Genomic DNA, 19,727 nt, shown 5'->3' on the forward strand with positions numbered 1-19,727 from the left:
TAAGATATCATCTGGTTCGAAGCTTGTTAATTCAGTAATTCTTTTCTCTCAGTTGGTTGCCGTTCCTCCTGATTTTCCCAATCTAGCTTAGTAACTGATGATTGATGACTGAAATGAAGTAACACTGATGGACCAGGGCTCTATCACACAGAGCATGGAAATTTGTTGTCGCTGAAAATCAACATGGCTCTTAGTGATCCCCTCTCTGGCAGAATGGGGCATCATATTCCTGCTGCTTATGGGCCAATTGACTCATGTTGTGGTTCTCAGCACAAAAACATAATTGCTGCTTCTCAAAACAAGCCATAATTAACCAATGGAGTCAGGAGCATCTGTTGAGCTGGGCAGGAAAACAGACATTTTTTCGTACAATATTTTTTCTGACAATGCCTACTCACTGTGGGAACAGTTGTTAGCATGATAATTATTTTATTTATTATTTTGTAACAGTTCAATCATCTAGAACAATTATCAGAATTCAGAGAACCACTCACAAGTAGCACAAAGGAAAATAGTCAATACCAGAACACCTCCAAATTAGAGTTAGTCTTTAGTTTTACACATAACCAAAAGGTTTGAATGCATCTGTGTGCATCCTGTGCACGTATGTTAAATATACATACACAATGAAAAAAACACAATGAAACAACTTCCTGATTAAGGTGTGTTTATGAAATTCAACTTGCACTTCCTTTCTCATTTTCTCCTGTATAAGGTCCACAATTTTGCAGCAGCAGTTTAATCGGGTCGGTCGTGTGGAGCATGGCTCAGTAGCACTTCCGGGCATAATTCGGTCTGGGTCTATTGGTGGCCCTGACACCTTCAATGTGGGCACTATGCCCTCTGCTCAGCAGCAAATCACCACAGGGCAGATGCACAGAGGACACATGCCCCCACTGGTGAGTATAGCAATTTCGCTCGCAAGCAAACCTGCTGTCCTGGACAAATGTCGTATTCCCCCTGTGTCACCATATTTTGACATGAAATAGCAGTAGCATCCAACCTTGGGCCAATCTGTGCAATTAGAAAACTGAACTACAAGAATCAAAAAATGTGCTTTGCTCAATTGTCTATTTTTTTTTAATATCCAAACAGTTGAGATCATTCTCACATTTACATTTTATGTAAATTAATTTTAACTGCAGCATTTGAAATAGTACTCCACAATGAACAATATGAAGAGGGCTGGGAGATTAGATGAAAAGTTCCTCATACTCCCACTAAAAGCCCATTTGTCTCCTGCGGTTTATAGACATTAGTTTACAAGACTGAGAATTTCACAGTTATGCACCCACATACAATACATACCGTGTATTTAGATTGCTTTTATTTAGTCAATTGCACACTGTGTGTCTCTGTTATTTGTATTGTCAGAGTCTAGCTCAGCAGGCCCTGATGGGGACCATCAACAGCAGTATGCAGGCTGTGCAGCAGGCTCAGGCTGACCTGGGATATGTAGATAATCTGCCTCCCCTGGGCCACGACTTGGTAAGTCTGCTTTCCATTCACTACACAATTTCAAAAAATATTTTAAGGATGGATGCAGCATGGATAGATACGATACTCCCCCTCATCCCATAATTTACAGCAACTCCAGTTCCACTTTTATAACTCATGAAGATTAGATAGAATGAAGCATTCGCATCACATCAAAGTCTATAATATTTCTCAAATATAATTAGGATATAGAAATTACTGTAAATATGGGGGCTGTATTTAATGCTTGAGTGTTTCCAAAGCTGTAGGTGTTGAACAACCCTAGTCCTTTAATCCTGCACAACAAAGTTTATATGAGCTGAAAATCACCCACTGTGATGAAAGCCAATCACTCTCCTTTTCCTCCTCCACCAAAAGGCATCCAGGGTTTGGGTTCAGAACAAAGTGGATGAATCCAAACATGAAATCCACTCTCAAGTTGATGCCATCACTGCTGGAACAGCATCTGTGGTCAATCTCACAGCAGGTGAGTGCCCAGGAGAATACTAAACAGCTGAGAGATGCAACATGCAATCATTTTCAGTTTTCATTTATTTCTACACCAGAATTCTGGTTTATGTAGTCTGCGCTGGACAAAGCTCTAAAGGAAATTGCCCTATTATTAAAAATGCTGTTTATGTTTACATTATTGTAAAAAGGCCAGACTCAATAAAAATGTTTTCGAAGTCACTGTTGAGCTCTCACTAATTATCAACAAAGGCGCATTCACCTGATTTTCCTGGATAAATATTTCAACTAATACATAAATCTTTAATTTCTACTGAAGCTCAATTTATTTGCAGTATCTCTCTTTGCTCCCCGTGTTGCTTGGCACAATGTCATTCAAGTTTCTGCCAGTCTTTTGCAGGGTTCTAATCTCACCTCGCCATCTGTTTGGTAGCACTTATACTCCCTCCACTAGCTAATACAAAGTTTTTTCTTCTTCATGGCCACTTGCTCCATCAGCATGCTCATCTCTGTGGAACCATTTTAAATAGGCTCTAATTATGACACTGACACTGATGTGTGTGTTACAGCATGTGACACGCAAGCTGCCCCTCAGATTAGCTAAATGAACGTGGCAGCAGCACAACAAATTAAGATGCACAGCAGAGATGTAGTTTGTAATGATGGCGATCTATCCTTTGCAGGTGAGCCCACAGAAACTGACTACACAGCAGTAGGCTGCGCCATCACCACCATTTCCTCCAACCTCACGGAAATGTCTAAGGGTGTTAAGCTGCTAGCGGCGTTAATGGACGATGAGGTGGGCAGTGGACACAAGCTCATGGGTGCTGCCAGGATGCTGGCAGGAGCTGTGTCAGATCTTCTCAGATCTGTTGAGCCTGCAGCCGCTGAGGTGAGACACCCACTGATTACTATAGTGACTTAGACTTGAACCTCCGCTGGAATCCCGGTAGCCACAAAGCCACATACAGTGTTAACTGCATGCTTTTCTTTTCATCAGTGTCCCAGTGAAGATGATTTTTGATCCAGAAGTCTGTTTCAGATAATTCATAGAGGCCTGGGAGAGAACAGGCCAGGCCAGTGTAATGAATGTGGTGATGTCATCCTTGTACAGCCCAGACAGACGGTGCTTACTGCGGCAGGAAGCATCGGACAGGCCAGCGGGGACCTCCTCCGTCACATGGGGGAGGGCGAGACCGATGAGAAGTTCCAGGTTGGACACCGCCCACTCACTGTTTCTATGACACTGCTGGCCAAACAGGAAGACACACACACAGATTACACCCCCCCCCCTTTAAAAATGTCAATACACGCTTTAGTAATCATGTCAGGGTTTTATTATTAGACTGTTACTATGCAGATTTCATGACAATACATTTACCTTCCACATACAAGTACACATTTTTAGTTCCTAGATGTATTCTCACAGCATTGATTCCACTCTCTTAAGTGTTAATCCCTGGAGAAGAGGGCTCATATAACATCCCTATTCTTGGTCTCATGAATATGGCAAAAACTCTTCTACTACAAAAAGACAATGTAGTAGTTTCTAATCAAATTGCTTTACTTAATAACACAGATATGATTTATTATTTACCTCGTAAAATTCATAATCACAATCTGCCTCTTGTTTAAGTTGTTTTTACTGTCATACTGTTCTTTGTGCATTAAATATCCAGTATTCACACTATATCAACTGAACAACATGAGTTAGAAACATTTACTTTCTTGGTCCCTTCAGTCACATGTGTGCAGCTGTGCTGTGTTTCAGTGAAGGACATTGATTAATATGTTGCAGGACACCCTGATGAATCTGGCCAAAGCAGTCGCCAATGCAGCTGCTATGTTGGTCCTGAAGGCCAAGAACGTGGCCCAGGTAGCTGAGGACACCATATTGCAGAACCGGGTGATTGCAGCTGCCACTCAGTGTGCCCTGTCCACCTCACAGCTGGTAGCCTGCACCAAGGTACTGGTCTAAAACTTATTCATCTCAGTAGCCAAGTAGATAAAGGACATACCAATAGGCAGGAACTGATCCAAGCAGAATGTGTGACACTGGCCAATACTTTTTTTACTTTGTGTCATATCTTGACTAAAATAAGTGATTTTGTGATCAGAAACTAATGAATAATGGCTGCCCGGATAGCTCACCTGGTAGAGCTGGTGCTCCCTGTACCATGGCCTTTGCTGCTATATATGTATATGTATATGTAAGGAACTAATAAATAACAGTTTCATTGATGTGATTGGTTAGATGAAACAAAAAAAGAATGGATGTAGTCTGTCTAATATCATAATAGTCTTCAACTCTTGTAATTAATTTGAGTTACTGCCAACAACTGTGTGTGTGATACAGGTGGTAAGCCCAACCATCAGCTCCCCAGTGTGTCAGGAGCAGCTTGTCGAGGCAGGGAAGCTGGTGGACCGCTCTGTGGAAACCTGTGTCAAGGCTTGCCGGTCGGCCAGCGACGATGGCGAGCTGCTGAAGCAAGTCGGGGCAGCAGCTGGTGTGGTGAGCCAGGCCCTCACTGACCTGCTGCAGCATGTCCGCCATTATGCCAGCTGTGGGGAGCCCATTGGACGTTACGACCAGGCCACAGACACAATCATGAACGTGACAGAAAACATTTTCACTTCAATGGGTGATGCTGGTGAGTACAAAAAAGAAGTACTCGAGGCTAGAGAATGTTGTGGGTGAATTCCCTTTAAAAATGCTTTTTATCTGTCTCTTCAGTTCATCTGTTTACTCACAGTGGGGACAGTAATAAATCAGGTGACGTTTAATGAATACCTGCTTTCACTTGACTTGTTCTCTTTTGAACTTCATAATAGGGCCTCAAGATATTGTGTGTATTTGTGTCCATGTTAAGTGATCTAAAAAACCTCAAGCTCTTTGTTATGGTTTGAGCCATGAGGCTGAAGAATTTCCAAACCCAGCCAATTCTCAAGGGGTTGTAGGAAACATGTCATTCAAAACCACTACAGAGCTCTCAATCTGGTCTCAATCAGCATCAGGGAGGCTTTGAAACTTAAAGGGAAACACATGACCTGGGCATTTTTGGAAGGACAAACCTTTTACCTTCTATAAATCAACGAGGAGAAAAAAAGCAGCAGAAGATCGGCATTCAGTGATTCAAGTTCATTCTACAGATAGTGTATTGGTTGAGTCTCAAGGCCATTGAATGTAGGTTGTAAATCACCTAGATGTCTTGTCTTTCATATACTTCTCTGGGTGTGTTATTTCGAGCTGTAGGTGGGTGTTTGGGAAAGACAGCTTTTTATAGCAGGTGTGTGGGGAGATGTTACATATATTCCAGAGACTTTCATTTGTATAAGAGAGGATGACTCACTGGAAACCTTCAGCTATAAAAGTTCATGAAGGTGAAAACAATAATGTGTCTCCACAATACTAGGACACTTACAGAAATGTCTTAGTGATGCACTAGGGTTGGGAGATATGATGATATATACCATAAGACGATATTCATTTGTCAACTGTCAGAAAATGTGTCACACCGTTTCTACTGAAATAATTACCCCTTCAATATCTCTGGTCTTATTATGCTGTTGTGGGAAACGCTGCAAATCAGCGAACAAGACTGCTTCAACTCAGTATTGGATGTATAGGATTTTTACATCAAATATTATAAATTATTTCATATATTTATATATTTATTTAGATATTTAAATCATCACATAAGCCCATTTCCATTGATCTCGGCAGTTTCTACTGAACATCCAGAAAATTTAATATTTCACAATATTCAAACAGTATACTGGTATTACTGGTATACTGGCAAAACTCTGACCAACAGCCATCTTTATGAACTTACATATATTATGTCTGTATGCGTGAACAGGTGAGATGGTGCGTCAGGCCAGAGTGTTGGCCCAGGCCACCTCTGACTTGGTCAATGCCATGAGATCTGATGCAGAGGCCGAAGTTGATGTTGACAACTCCAAGAAACTGCTGGCTGCAGCCAAACTCCTGGCTGATGCCACAGCTAGGATGGTGGAGGCTGCTAAGGTGAGAGTGTCACAATATAACGCAACAAATATGATTGATGATTTGCTTAAGCATGTAAATAGTAATGTAATGTAGTGAAATACTTCAGCTTAAAACCCTAATCTAATATGCTTTCTGTCATTATTAGATTTCTTTTGTAGTTTAATAAGTCCTTTATTCTAAATTAGTTAGTAAATTAGTTAAACTTCATTATAAACTGTTTGATTCACAACAAATTGTGCATCTTATTCAGCTTTTCTCTTCTTCTGTCAGCACTGCTATGATGTTCCTGCATCTCTAATGTCATGTGGAAAGCGGGGCTAAAAGATGAACTGAACTGAAATGCTTTAATTTGATAGAATACACATTTTGGCATTACTGTATGCACTAACTACCAGCATCATGTCACATCCAAAATAAAAATGTGTGCAGCATCATCAGTGACTCTTAATAAGCCCCTGGCACTGTTGAGCAGGATATTATCAGTGTGAAATACCCAGGCAAGAGCAACACTGCTTATGGCACGTTAGATGTTTTTGATCTGTGACACATTAATCACCACATCAATGCCGTTATCAAAGAGGAAGTGGGAATCTGGTACTCACGGTTTCCTTGGAAACTGTCAGAAAGCAGACAGAGCTAAATGCCTCTTTGCATCTATTGTGCAACGTGTATAACCACAGTTGTTAAACCTTATTGCTGAGATCTGATAGCTACTGTTGTACACTGTATGGATGTGTCATGATCATATGTGTGTGTGTTTATGTTCTCTCAGGGGGCGGCTGCCTACCCAGAGAATGAGGACCAGCAGCAGAGGCTCAGAGAGGCAGCTGAGGGGCTACGTGTAGCCACTAATGCTGCAGCTCAGAATGCCATTAAGAAAAAACTGGTCAACAGGCTGGAGGTGAATCATAAGAGTCAACATGTTCTCATCCATGTGTTGTTTGACCTTGATCAAAACACAGCCGCCCTTCCCTTAGCAGCAAAGATGTCACGCAAACATCTTTTTCCCACTTTTCATCTCTTTAGTATAAGCAACGTAAAAATGAAGTAGAAATAAATGGAGAGTTTAGACATTAGGATAAAGGGAACACATGACAGAATGCGAATAATAAAATGCCTCAGCAGTCATTTGTACAAATATGGCCCATTTACTATATTTTTCTGTGTTGTTTTCCCGTTTCCTGAAGTGAGCTATAAATCCCATTAGTGCTGTGAGTCAACTATCTGAGTGTAAAGATCTGTGTTTAGCCTTTGGTATCAGTTTGCCCCTAATGACTATCCCCTCTCTGCTTCAGAGCACCCAATGTTCAATTTCCCAAACACATAAACTATGCATTACCCAGGGCTGGGATCAGCCTGCTATCAGACATATATCTCAGTCCGCCTCCTTTCATCAGATGGTCACAGTAATGGTGCTAATGGTTGACTCCATCAAATAAATGTGTGAGCCAATGGAGGCCATAGTGTCATGAATCTGCAAGTGTGCATGTCACAATTATCACATTCACATTTAGGCCCCCTAAGAACCCTTTAATCTTACCTGTTGTCTCCTGATACAGTGTTATTAAGTTACTGTGCAGATGTGCACATGCTTTTATTTAGAAATAAATACAGCATTCCATATAGAATATTTAAAATATAGAGACTACAATACACCATACAGGTTTTCTATTAGTATAATGTTATAATTTATTCTGCGTTTCTCCTTATCCACTCAACAAGGAATGTCTTCTCCCTCTGTCTTCATCACTTCGCAACTTGTCTTGTTTCTCTGAATTAATATGAGCTAAGCACTATATTTTTAGTGCTTTAGTTTTGGAAACATGGCAAGTGGAAAGCAATGCTCTTACGATATAAAGAATGAGCAGTGCAACCCCACCCATTTCCCTCTTCTTACAAAACGCTTGGTTTGTGACGCTAAGTTCGATGATAACTCTGTCTGAGTACAAAACATGACAGCATGATACTGCACAGAGTAAATAATGTTACTCTCAGCCAGGCACCACTCTCTTACTTTAGCCTAAATGATTTCCATTTGTATCTCCTGAACAGATAGCTGCTAAGCAGGCAGCGGCTGCAGCTACTCAGACCATCGCAGCTGCTCAAAATGCTGCTGCCTCCAACAAAAATACTGTCTCACACCAACAGCTAGTACACAGCTGCAAGGTATGATCATGCACTCTTTTTACTTTTGTATTAAAAAATAATAAAAAATCAAATGTGTGTGCTTTGGTAGTCTTGACAGCGCTTTTCTCTTTCAATCATGATGATGTGAATATGAAGCATACATTAAAGGTATGTTTAAATGCAGGCAGTAGCAGATAGCATTCCCCAGTTGGTGCAGGGGATGAGGAGCAGCCAAGCACAGCCAGAGGAACTTGGTGCCCAGCTTGCCCTCATAATGGCTAGCCAGAGCTTCTTACAGGTTAGATCTTTCACCATGACATCGTCAGCAACTATCAAACTCTCTGTCATCAGTTACACAAATCCTGCTTCTTTATAAAATTGCTGTTGAAGTTGTTGTTTTTCTGTCACCATCCACTTAGCCTGGAAGTAAGATGGTGACGTCTGCAAAGTCAGCAGTTCCAACGGTGGCTGACCAGGCTGCTGCTATGCAACTGGGCCAGTGTGCCAAGAACTTGGCTACCTGCCTGGCTGAGCTCAGGACTGCCACCCAGAAGGTATCTGTACATAACACTGTTAGAGATAGCAGGATTCATCTCACTGATGCAGTACATTTGTTGCTATCTCCATGAAATGTTTGTTGTAAGGCTGCACTTGTGTAAGTCTCTTTGATCTCCCGTAGAGATACCAAGCACAGTATATAGGCATCGGCATAGGAGCATGTAAGTAACATTTATGTGTGCTGTTTGAAGGCCCATGAAGCCTGTGGTCCTCTGGAGATCGATTCAGCCCTCAAAACTGTACAGACACTCAAGTGTGAGCTTCAGGATGCCAAGATGTCTGTCATTGATGGCCAACTCAAACCTCTTCCCGGGGAAACGGTCAGTACAACATCTACTGTGAAGTTCAGTTAATACATTATGGAATAGATATCAAACTGTAGAAATACCAACATGATGAGGAGATCACAACTATGAATCTAGTGGGTTATTTGTTTGTTCTGTTGCTCACACAGCTGGAGAAGTGTGCTCAGGATTTAGGAAGTACATCTAAGGCTGTGGGCTCCTCCATGGCCCAGTTGCTGACATGTGCTGCACAAGGCAATGAACATTATACAGGTAAGAGAAGTGTATTCTACACAGAGAGCGGGCCTCAGATGCTAAAGTAGCCATTTCATAAAATTATTAGTAGGAAGAATAGTTACAATGCCAGAGCCGATCACTCTAATAAATATATATTTATGCATTGCTGACTGTAATTTTATTGAAAAAAGTTTATTTAAACTGTGCCAACTGGCAGTGTGAGGAAAAAGCAGACAGAGAAAATGATGACTCCTTTATGTGGGCTATCGCTATTGCCTTAAACTGAACCCTCTGAATTCAGCATGGCATGGCTTTTTTGCTGTCATTTCTGGCTCAATTGGGGATCTCAGGGGAGGAGAGATGAAGACAGATAGAGAAAAGCATTTCTGACAATGAACGCTCCCAGGCAGCACTTCATGCTGTGGCCCAGGGTGCTGTTCGCTACTCATTAATCTTATTTTCACTAGATTTAACATTCCATCAGCAAATGGCTCCACTTGGCTGGTTAATGCAATTTGATGCAATTTGCTGCTTTTCTTCTCAGCTCTGTGTATAATAAGTTAAGGGCACCTCCCATGCGGGGGCCATATTTATTATATTAACTCATTTATTTAAACAATGAGGGCATTTCAGTATCACAGTTTGTTCTCAGTGTGGTACGGCTAGCCCCTGCCAGCTGATGTGCACAATGCTATTACAATTATGAGTCAGGAAATACACATACCTCTCGGTTTGTGTTGCTTAAGCAGGACTGCTGCAGAAACTAATGAGACTGAAATTAATTTGTTTTGTAAAATGTCAGTCTCAATTTCTACAGAGACATGGTTACTTACTCTCACTACATAACAATGTTCAACACAGGAGAACGTCAACATCATGTTTCCTGTATCTGTAAAATCTGTAATCTGTAAAATATTATACCTGTGTAACATCCCTAGTTAGTACAGTAGATCTGTTATGCACATGAAATGGTTAGGCTGTATCACATTCTTATATTTACTCATACTGTTATTATACTGATATTATTTGGTTGGCTTCATGGTATTCTCTCTATTGTTGTCCTTATGATCATTATCATCATTTTAATGTGTGGATGGTTGTTCACAGGTGTGGCTGCCAGAGAAACAGCACAGGCTTTAAGGACATTGGCTCAGGCAGCCAGAGGAGTGGCAGCCAGCACCAGGGAGCCCCAGGCTGCAGCTGCAATGCTGGACTCAGCCCAGTATGTCATGGAGGGCTCGGCCATGCTGATCCATGAAGCCCATCAGGCCCTGGTTCATCCAGGAGATGCTGAGAGTCAGCAGAGACTGGCACAGGTAGCACACTATAGCTCCCAGTAATATATACCCCCAAGGCAGTGATATTCATGTAGCGATCATATTGTTCCTCTCAGGCCCCTCTCCCCTCTACTGATTTGTAAACATTTCTTCTTTCCATAACAATCATCCCCTCTAAGCGTTGCTATTTTCTCTCTGCTCTGTCTCTCGCTTGGTATTTCTCTCTCAGGAGTGCCAGAATAAAACTGCTCATTCTCCTGCAGCCCTTCAGGGGATAAACATATTGTTTGGCATATATCTGTGACAGCAGCATAAATTAGTGACACAGATTGTGCACCGCTGTGAGCCCATTTTGCATTTGAGATGTTTTCCCCCTTATAGCTTTGCTCTGGGACTTTGTAGTGTACAGCACATTGTTAAAACAACTAATGGCAGTCCATTGACTGGGCGTTGTGCTGTGTTTCAGGTGGCCAAAGCAGTGTCGCACTCCCTGAATAATTGTGTGAACTGCCTGCCAGGCCAGAAGGATGTTGACATGGCCCTCAGGAGCATCGGAGAGGCCAGTAAGAAGCTGCTGGTGGACATTGTGAGTCAGGCCTAAAACTTTTTTGGCATTTAGTGTATTTTTATTTACAAAAAACATTTGTACTGAACACATACATTAAAATATCACACCTAACTAAACAGGTTACTTCCATTTGACTTGATTTTTGATATGTGTATTACAGTATGCCCTAATTTATGTGTCTCTTGTCTTTGAAGCTCCCTCCCTGCATTAAGACATTCCAGGAGGCCCAGACTGATCTGAACCACACAGCAGCTGAACTCAACCACTCTGCAGGCGAGGTCGTCCACTCCTCTCGTGGAACGAGCAGCCAGCTGGCTGCGGCCTCTGGGAAGTTCAGCCAAGACTTTGATGAGTTCCTGGATGCTGGCATTGAGATGGCAGGACACACCCAAGTAGGTTTCATGATCATACAACCCCTCCACACTCCACTGAAACAGTTCAACGGTAATCCACTGCCACCAGTATTTTACTTGTGCATAGGTGCATTCAAACCTTCATAAACATAAAAGTCATAAATACTGAGTGGCCGAGCACATATTTTTGTGTGACTAAATTACCTGCTACTTAAGTAATTTGTTAATTAGACATTTTTTATCTAATTCACTTAGGCACATGATTGTCCCAAAGAGCACTAACACAGTCAGATGTAATGAGATCTTGTGATGTTCTTGTTCTGGTTATTTTCTCATTAATTTGGAAAGGTCGTCTGGGATTGGAGTTGATGTAGCATGACACCCAAGCTTTAATCAGGCTCAAAGAGGCCTGCTCAGTGAGGAAATAGGATATAGGTGGTAGGGACACATTAAATGCATTCTTTCCAATACTTTATCCCTTGACAGCTGTTGCTGATACAATAAATAATGTGTGTATTTATAATAATATTTAACAGAGCTCTAAATCCATCTTAAAATCCTGTATTTTTCTTATTCCTTGCCTGTGCAGAGCCAGGACGACCAGATCCAAGTCATTGGTAATCTGAAGAACATCTCCATGGCGTCCAGTAAGCTGCTGCTGGCTGCCAAGTCTCTGTCTGTGGATCCAGGTGCTGCCAACGCCAAAAATCTTCTAGCTGTGGCAGCAAGGTGCGATAAGATGCAGATAGCACCTTACATGTATCAGATATTCTCTTCATTTTGTCTGTAATGAATATCAAACTATCAGTAAACTGAACCATTGTGTCCTAAATATGTATTCTGCTCCAGATTCGAGCCTGTAGAAAAGTTGTGAAAAATGTTATACCTAAATGTCACAAGACATCTCCCTGCTGCATATGCATGCCACTCCTAAACTGTGTCTGTTAGGCATTGCTAGAGGGAGTAGGTATCTTTTCCCCTAGTGAGAAGCCAAGCAGCTGGTCCCGCAGGGCTTTGGGCCTGACTGACTTCTCTCTGTCTAATTAGGAAGATGGAAGCTTTGGCTAGGGCCTGTCTGTGCTCAGCAAGGCTGAACACAAACTCAAGACAATCTCGGCACTCCTGTACGCTGCGTTAGCCTATCTCAGTCAGAGGCCAGCAGTGGCATGCTTGAATAGGGGAGCTAAAAGCATGTGTGAGTGAGGGTGAGTGAAGCCAGTCTGTGCGTGCATGCAGAGTATACATGTGAGAGCTAAAAAGACTGTGTGGCTGCCTGTGTGTTTCAGGGCAGTGACAGAGAGTATTAACCAGCTGATCACGCTCTGTACCCAGCAAGCAGCAGGACAAAAGGAGTGTGACAACGCCTTGAGGGAGTTGGAGGTAGCCATCCTCACACACACTGTACCACACACAGACTTCTTCTCTTCAGGCCTGTTTTCTGTTGCCTGTACATGCCTGTTTTAATCAGGGAAACTAGGTGGATCAAATAACTGAAAGTGACACCTAAGGCTGTATATTATATTGATTTATCAAGGTAGTATATTCCAATCAGCTTGATTTACATGTATTATGTTCCCTTTTTCTAATCTAAATTAAGTTGCTGATAAAAGTGTAAAATCAGTTGTGTGTCCATTGTAGTTTATTATCGTCTCTGTCTGTGTACAGGCTGTCAGAGGCCTCCTAGATAATCCCAATGAGCCTGTCAGCGAACTCTCCTACTTTGACTGCATCGAGAGCGTCATGGAGAATTCAAAGGTACAGGCTTTCAAAATAACAACGTGAACTGTATACTTTACCTGTCATAGATATTTTACGTAGTAGCCAGCTGAAGATCTAATTTGTAGTCCATTTCCAAACGCCTCAGGTCCTAGGAGAGTCAATGGCAGGCATTTCTCAGCACTGTAAGACAGGTGATGTGGCAGCCTTCGGGGAGAGCGTAGGTGTGGCGTCCAAAGCTCTGTGTGGGCTGACGGAGGCTGCAGGACAGGTGAGATCACAGTATGGTACTAACTTACTTTGAGTTACCATGCATCTGCTCTCATCTCAGCTTTCTGCTCTTCTGCTATCTTTTTCTGCTCACCCTGTTTTGTGAAGAAATAATCACTTTACATTTAAATTAGGAAAAACTAATTGTTAAGCATTTTAGGTTCAAGGTTGTTTATTGTCCTTTCAACATACAGAGTACACAGGAACAAAACCATGTATACAATATGAATCTATTTATGTATCTATTTATGCACTTATGTATGTATGTAGAGAACGTGGACTGCATGCAGGGGGGTGTTAGCTTGTCTGTGACGACAAATGGGATCTTCGAGGACAATATAGAACATGTGTAGTGGCAAACTGAAACATTAATATGATTTTTGTTTCTGCCCTGTAGGCCTCTTATCTTGTAGGTGTGTCTGATCCCAACAGTCAGTCAGGCCATGAGGGGCTGGTGGATCCCATCCAGTTTGCAAGGGCCCACCAGGCTATACAGATGGCTTGTCAGAACTTAGTGGACCCAGCCAGCAGTCCATCACAGGTAAGAAGGTCCATGCAGAGCTTGAAAACATTGCAGGACCACTCCCTGGCATATTGGGACTGCACTCGGGGCAGTGGTGTATATAGATCTCTTGTGACTTGAATTAAATGGCTCATTAAGTTTGAAAACCCTAAAATCGATCTGAATGTCTTTAATAATTCACTCTGCAAGCCTCACCGGAATGCCTCATTTTATTCAACTCTGGTCCTATTTGTTGGTGTTTGTTTGTTTGTTTGTTTGTCAGGTCTTGTCTGCAGCAACAATTGTAGCGAAGCACACCTCAGCTCTCTGTAACGCCTGCCGCCTGGCCTCCTCTAAGACATCCAACCCTGTGGCTAGGAGGCAGTTTGTCCAGTCAGCCAAAGAGGTGGCCAACACCACAGCCAACCTTGTCAAAACCATCAAGGTCAACTCCCCAACCGATCAAAACGTTGAGTGTAAATTTGTTACAAAATTTTTTCGTCATGTGAGAAGCTTTGAATGTGTGTAGAATTCGGTGGCTTACGAAAATGGACAAATATTCATATGACGTTGCGATGTTGTCTTGTTTCAGGCTTTAGATGGGGATTTTTCAGAAGACAACAGAAATAGGTGCCGCGTTGCTACGACCCCACTTCTTGAGGCTGTAGAAAACCTGTCAACATTTGCCAATAACCCTGAGTTTGCGAGCATCCCAGCTCAGATCAGCAATGAGGTAATCATCCATTTTGATGCTTGCTCTCACCTTCTCTGTTCTTTTTTCACTCATCCTACTGAGGATTTTGAAGCTACACTTCAGAGAGATTCAATGAATGTGTTTGGGACTGCTCCACTCAAATCAATTGAAACAGAAACTTATATATGAGCCAACACAGAAAGGTTTGTACACCGAACATGGTGGGGGGGTGCAGGATTGGATTGAGGTCCAATTTTCCCTTTTCTTTTAATATCATGAAAAGACTCAAAGAGAAAGATGGATTTTTATTTTTCAATCTGAGTGGAACAAGTTCTCGCACAGTCTCCTAAAAGCTTTATGGCTGTAATCTTTTGGAGGGCAGTGTTTAACGGCACTCTCTCTCTCAGCACAGCTGCTCTAATCTTCAGCTTGTTAATCTAATTGTCGAGGGAGGCTTTGGCTCGGATCATAAGGACTGAAGGTGTTTCTTCCTGCATGTGTGTAAAGCTGTCTTTCTAATCTTATCCCTCCCTTTGATTGCACCTTTGATCTCTCCCAGGTAGTCAAGGAATATTAACAACTCTGTCATACCAATGTGGTTTGCTCTGTTAAGCTGTTACCTGGGCTGATGTCGCACCTGCACAAACCTTTTTAATTTCCACAGGGCTCTGCAGCTCAGGAGCCTATTGTGCGTTCAGCCCGCTCCATGCTTGATAGCTCCACTTACCTTTTGGAAACAGCCCGATCACTGGTCCTCAACCCCAAAGATCCTCCCACGTGGTCCATACTAGCTGGTCACTCCAGAACCGTTTCTGATTCCATCAAGAGCCTCATCACCTCCATCAGGTTGGTATTAATCCCACCTACTGCCACATCTGTCTCTGCAGGATTATCCTGAATCAAAGTGTATAATGGTTTGCTCACAGTCGGTGAAAATAAATGTTTCTGAAACCAGAGGGCTTATTCTGCGATGTCTGTTCAGCTAAGCAATAAATTGCCACATTAGTTTATATCTGCTGAGATTCCTGCTGCCTTGTAATAGATTAGTAAACAGTATAGAGCAGTGATGAGATGATGAGCTACGCTGGATCTGTAGCACATTTCATCAAAGGTAGTGCCCCACCCACTTCCATCTTCATCATTATCATCCTCCAGTCACATGCATACACTATTCTCACAGCAGCTAAGGCCCAGAATAGACTGCATATGATTATACCCTGGCTGACAAGATGCTTTAAAGGAATAATTCGTTATTCAGGGAACTACATTTATTTGCTCTGTTGTCAGGAGTTAGATGAGAAGATTGATACCACCCACATGTCTGTATGCTGAATATGATGCTAGCAGCTGATTAGCTAAACTTAGCATAAAGACTGGACTGTCAAACTATTCTTTCAACTATATAGGGGTTTTGTACCATTTTTTTTTTTTTTACTATTTATACTTATATTTATTTGCACAATAATGTAGATATGTATTTATGTTTGTATTTTTCAACTTTTCTGATGATAGGGACAAGGCACCAGGGCAGAGGGAGTGCGATTACTCCATTGATAACATCAATAAGTGTATCCGGGACATTGAGCAAGCTTCCCTAGCTGCAGTTGGACAGACCTTGCCCTGCAGAGATGATATCTCCATGGAAGTGAGTTCAAGTACCCATCAGCTAAATCTTGTCTGAGAGAAAGAACTTAATGGGATCTGTAGACTTTCTGTTGTTACTTATAACATAATTCTCTGCCGTTGTAACTCACCAGGCACTCCAGGAGCAGCTGACATCCTCTGTGCAGGAGATTGGGCATCTGATTGATCCTGTCTCCACAGCGGCCCGAGGCGAAGCTGCCCAACTAGGACACAAGGTGCTGGTCTGACCATATATCCCCTCATCCCGTCTGGATTTGGAAAGAAAAACCCCATTCTAGTCTGTTTTCTATCCTGTGATCCAATCATTCCTCAAACAGCTCTCTTACACTCATTCTCCCAGGTGACCCAGCTGGCCAGTTACTTCGATCCACTCATTGTGGCATCGGTGGGTCTGGCCTCTAAGCTGCACGACCACCAGCAGCAGATGACCATCCTAGACCAGACCAAGACCCTGTCTGAGTCTGCCCTGCAGATGCTTTATGCTGCTAAGGAAGGAGGGGGAAACCCAAAGGTACAAAGCAGTACACTGTGTGTTTAGTCTACCCTCATGTCTATTTCAAGGGTGACCTGTGATAATAAGCTAAATTTCAGCAGGTCAAGACAGTAATGTCGGTAGATCTCTGAGCATTAACAATTTCCCTCTGCCTCTGATTTGTAATTCTCTCTTATATGTTATTCATTCAGCTATAAGTCAGTTGCTCGTATTAAACTCGTACAGAACAAACATTTACAACACAATTATTTTAAAATACAGTGGTACAAGTCTTTACTGCAGCGAAGAACCCAGCATGGTTGAAATGTCCTTTAGTGAGACACTGAGTACTTACCAGCTGCAGGGACACTCTGGAGCTGTTGTCAAGCTGATAAATTTCCTTCTGGCTGGACCAAGACAGTGTCACAGAAACGCTAATCAGCTGACTGTGTCCCCAGGCGTCCCACACACACGATGCCATCTCTGAAGCAGCCCAGCTGATGAAGGAGGCTGTGGACGACATCATGGTGACTCTGAATGAGGCAGCCAGTGAGGGAGGCATGGTTGGAGGCATGGTAGAGTCCATTGCTGAGGCCATGGGCAGGGTGAGTAAGGGTGTGTTTGTGTGTTTGTGGTTTGTTAGAGAATGCATGTGTTGTGTGTGTGTGATACCATCTCATGAGAAGTCTGCTCAGGTGGTTTAAATGATTTCAGGTTGACAGTTATTCCCTATCTTATTTGTCTGAAGGCAAAATGAGCTTTCCCTGTAAGAGTAATTCCACAGTGGGTGTGCTGAGAGTGTGTCCTTGTCAGTGACTCTCATTAGTCCAGTAGATGACAAGTTTTAAATCCACAGCCCACTGGTGATGTTAGCTGTCATTCATCCTGCTGGGGGACATGTCACTGTGTTGACAGCGCGGTTAATAATTAAAGATGATCTGCGCATACTCAGATGTATACGCTTGGCTCAGATCTTATCCTTCGCTTTTATGTCTCTTCCTTGTGCTTTTTATTTTACCCTTAACTTAAACATACGAGAGCAACCTTCATTAAAACACCATTAGCATATATAAAGTGGAACACTTTACAAGACTGCATACACTAAAACGGCTTATATGTTCTCACTAATTGCTTTTTAATTGTTAAGAAATTATATATCAATTAACAAGTTGTACTATAAAAAGAACTTTGGTTGCCAAATGGTGTGCATCACCCTAATCACCCTAATGAATCACACTAGGTCTGAACTACCTGAGCTCCTACAATAATGTATAGAGTGACAAGGCCTACTTTTTATTTATAACCTATTGACACTATCAGCTGCAAACTTAGTTGAGTATTCTTGAAAATTCCCAATGCTTTATTACCAACATCCATCAAGTTTGCCATCATGAATTTACCAAACGTTGTACGTTTGGTCTTTAGCCTGACTGTGATGACATAGATATCAGTATTTGAGAGTTGAAACATCTGTTAACGATATATCCTTTTTTTTAACATATGCAAATAACAGCAAATTTGGTCATTAATAAATTGTGACCAAGATATATACTGAGTGTTTTTTGATAAATAAATAAAATTGTTAGTGCTCTCTGGTGGACAAATTATATAATGGAGAAATCATGTTAAATCATGTCTTGGCCATTTCTGTACTGCAAATTCTTATTGGGCAATATATACAATAGATTACTATATGTATATATCTGGACAAGATGTTTATCAGACAGATTTAACGGTTGGATTTGGTCTGCAGCTGTCTTCCAAGCATTAGGGGGATCAAAAAGTCCATGGGAGGGGTACATTACTAAGCCGTCCAATAAAAAAAACAGTTGCATTTGCAGGTGAGCAGTCAAGGTAATCCTTCAGTTCAGTGTGTGCTGACAAACTATAGGTATAGTATAGCTATAAGGCTATGAAGCAAATATAATACAGAATGCAGAATTTTTTTCAGAGCTTCTTACTTAAGTTTAGACTAGGCCCTTGAATTTTTTCTTATCAATGAATAAAATAATTCATTAAAACCTAAAAACCCTTTATAGTAGGCTATTGTAATGTGGTACCAAACTTAATCAAAAGACCAACATAAATGGGAGTACCTAGTGTAAAAATGCATAGGATAGCAATTTAAGTCCTAAAATAAGTAAGCACTAAGGTTGATCTTCACAGGTTGATGAAGGAACTCCTCCTGAACCTGAGGGTTCCTTTGTGGACTACCAGACCACCATGGTGAAGTTCTCCAAGGCCATTGCCATCACTGCACAGGAGATGGTGAGTGCAATGATGCAGTAGTATATTCATGCCTGGCTCTGTGTGTTTTCCATTACTTTTCCAATCTACAATGACAATATTTGTCAGTAGGGTTACAGAACCATTAATCTGACTCTGTTGATGATGTATGTTCTCTCCATTGCCAGATGACTAAATCGGTAACCTGCCCTGAAGAGCTCGGTGGCCTTGCTTCTCAGGTGACTGTTGACTATGGACAGCTAGCACACCAAGGACGCCTTGCTGCTGCGACTGCAGAGCCAGAAGAGGTTAGACCTAATATGTGGAAAAAATTGCATACTCTTTTGAAAGATTTAACACATCACACTGTATATCTCTTTGCAATCATGCCTCTTAAATGTCAGACTGAAATATCAGCTTAGGTGTGCATTTTACACCAAAACTGCTTTCGGATGTGTCCACTATCACATTGATCGGAGCAGATGTTTGCTGTTCTTTGATATGACACCCCTCCCTCAAGGCGGCTCCGGACAGCGAGAGATCAAACAGAAATATACCCCTTTAGCATCCATCAGTCTCAAGACCCTCGTGTTTTCTTAAAGCTTTTCTGTGTGGCCTGCTGTCTGTGGAAACATTCAGTAATAAGCCCACAGCTCTTATCAATATCGTGTTTATAGCAGGCTGCTGGAAACCCTGCTGGTTACCATAGCGACATTGTGCCTCTACAAGTCTAAAAGCCTATAGTGATGCTTATAATGAAGTACCACCCACCTGTGAATCTAAGTCTGGAAATTAAAGGTGTAGTGACAGCTTTCCCTCTCTGAGGGTGCTTGAAATTATTTTTCA

General features: G+C 41.9%; 1 protein-coding gene across 5 annotated transcripts in view; it reads left to right on the plus strand.

The window, feature by feature from the left end:
- Positions 1–19,727, plus strand: part of tln2b (talin 2b) — a 76,189-nt gene that overhangs the window by 43,539 nt on the left and 12,923 nt on the right. For 3 of the 5 annotated variants that reach the window (XM_035665228.1, XM_035665231.1, XM_035665229.1), the window contains exons 13-43: positions 716–899; positions 1,375–1,488; positions 1,855–1,963; positions 2,628–2,836; positions 3,059–3,157; positions 3,743–3,910; positions 4,301–4,595; positions 5,805–5,971; positions 6,726–6,854; positions 8,006–8,119; positions 8,265–8,378; positions 8,500–8,634; positions 8,830–8,958; positions 9,093–9,195; positions 10,267–10,475; positions 10,903–11,022; positions 11,199–11,396; positions 11,947–12,086; positions 12,644–12,737; positions 13,023–13,112; positions 13,222–13,344; positions 13,741–13,884; positions 14,129–14,314; positions 14,438–14,578; positions 15,204–15,385; positions 16,052–16,184; positions 16,297–16,398; positions 16,524–16,694; positions 17,114–17,260; positions 18,822–18,923; positions 19,070–19,189. In XM_035665228.1, coding sequence (XP_035521121.1) covers positions 716–899; positions 1,375–1,488; positions 1,855–1,963; positions 2,628–2,836; positions 3,059–3,157; positions 3,743–3,910; positions 4,301–4,595; positions 5,805–5,971; positions 6,726–6,854; positions 8,006–8,119; positions 8,265–8,378; positions 8,500–8,634; positions 8,830–8,958; positions 9,093–9,195; positions 10,267–10,475; positions 10,903–11,022; positions 11,199–11,396; positions 11,947–12,086; positions 12,644–12,737; positions 13,023–13,112; positions 13,222–13,344; positions 13,741–13,884; positions 14,129–14,314; positions 14,438–14,578; positions 15,204–15,385; positions 16,052–16,184; positions 16,297–16,398; positions 16,524–16,694; positions 17,114–17,260; positions 18,822–18,923; positions 19,070–19,189 — 4,471 coding nt within the window. The remainder of the gene's footprint in view (positions 1–715; positions 900–1,374; positions 1,489–1,854; positions 1,964–2,627; positions 2,837–3,058; positions 3,158–3,742; positions 3,911–4,300; positions 4,596–5,804; positions 5,972–6,725; positions 6,855–8,005; positions 8,120–8,264; positions 8,379–8,499; positions 8,635–8,829; positions 8,959–9,092; positions 9,196–10,266; positions 10,476–10,902; positions 11,023–11,198; positions 11,397–11,946; positions 12,087–12,643; positions 12,738–13,022; positions 13,113–13,221; positions 13,345–13,740; positions 13,885–14,128; positions 14,315–14,437; positions 14,579–15,203; positions 15,386–16,051; positions 16,185–16,296; positions 16,399–16,523; positions 16,695–17,113; positions 17,261–18,821; positions 18,924–19,069; positions 19,190–19,727) is intronic. The other 2 variants (XM_035665230.1, XM_035665232.1) reach the window with 1 other exon arrangement.

The sequence above is a fragment of the Morone saxatilis genome, unplaced genomic scaffold (assembly GCF_004916995.1).
Source record: "Morone saxatilis isolate NCDOM2014 unplaced genomic scaffold, NCSU_SB_2.0 Contig2, whole genome shotgun sequence".
Lineage (NCBI taxonomy): Eukaryota > Metazoa > Chordata > Actinopteri > Moronidae > Morone > Morone saxatilis.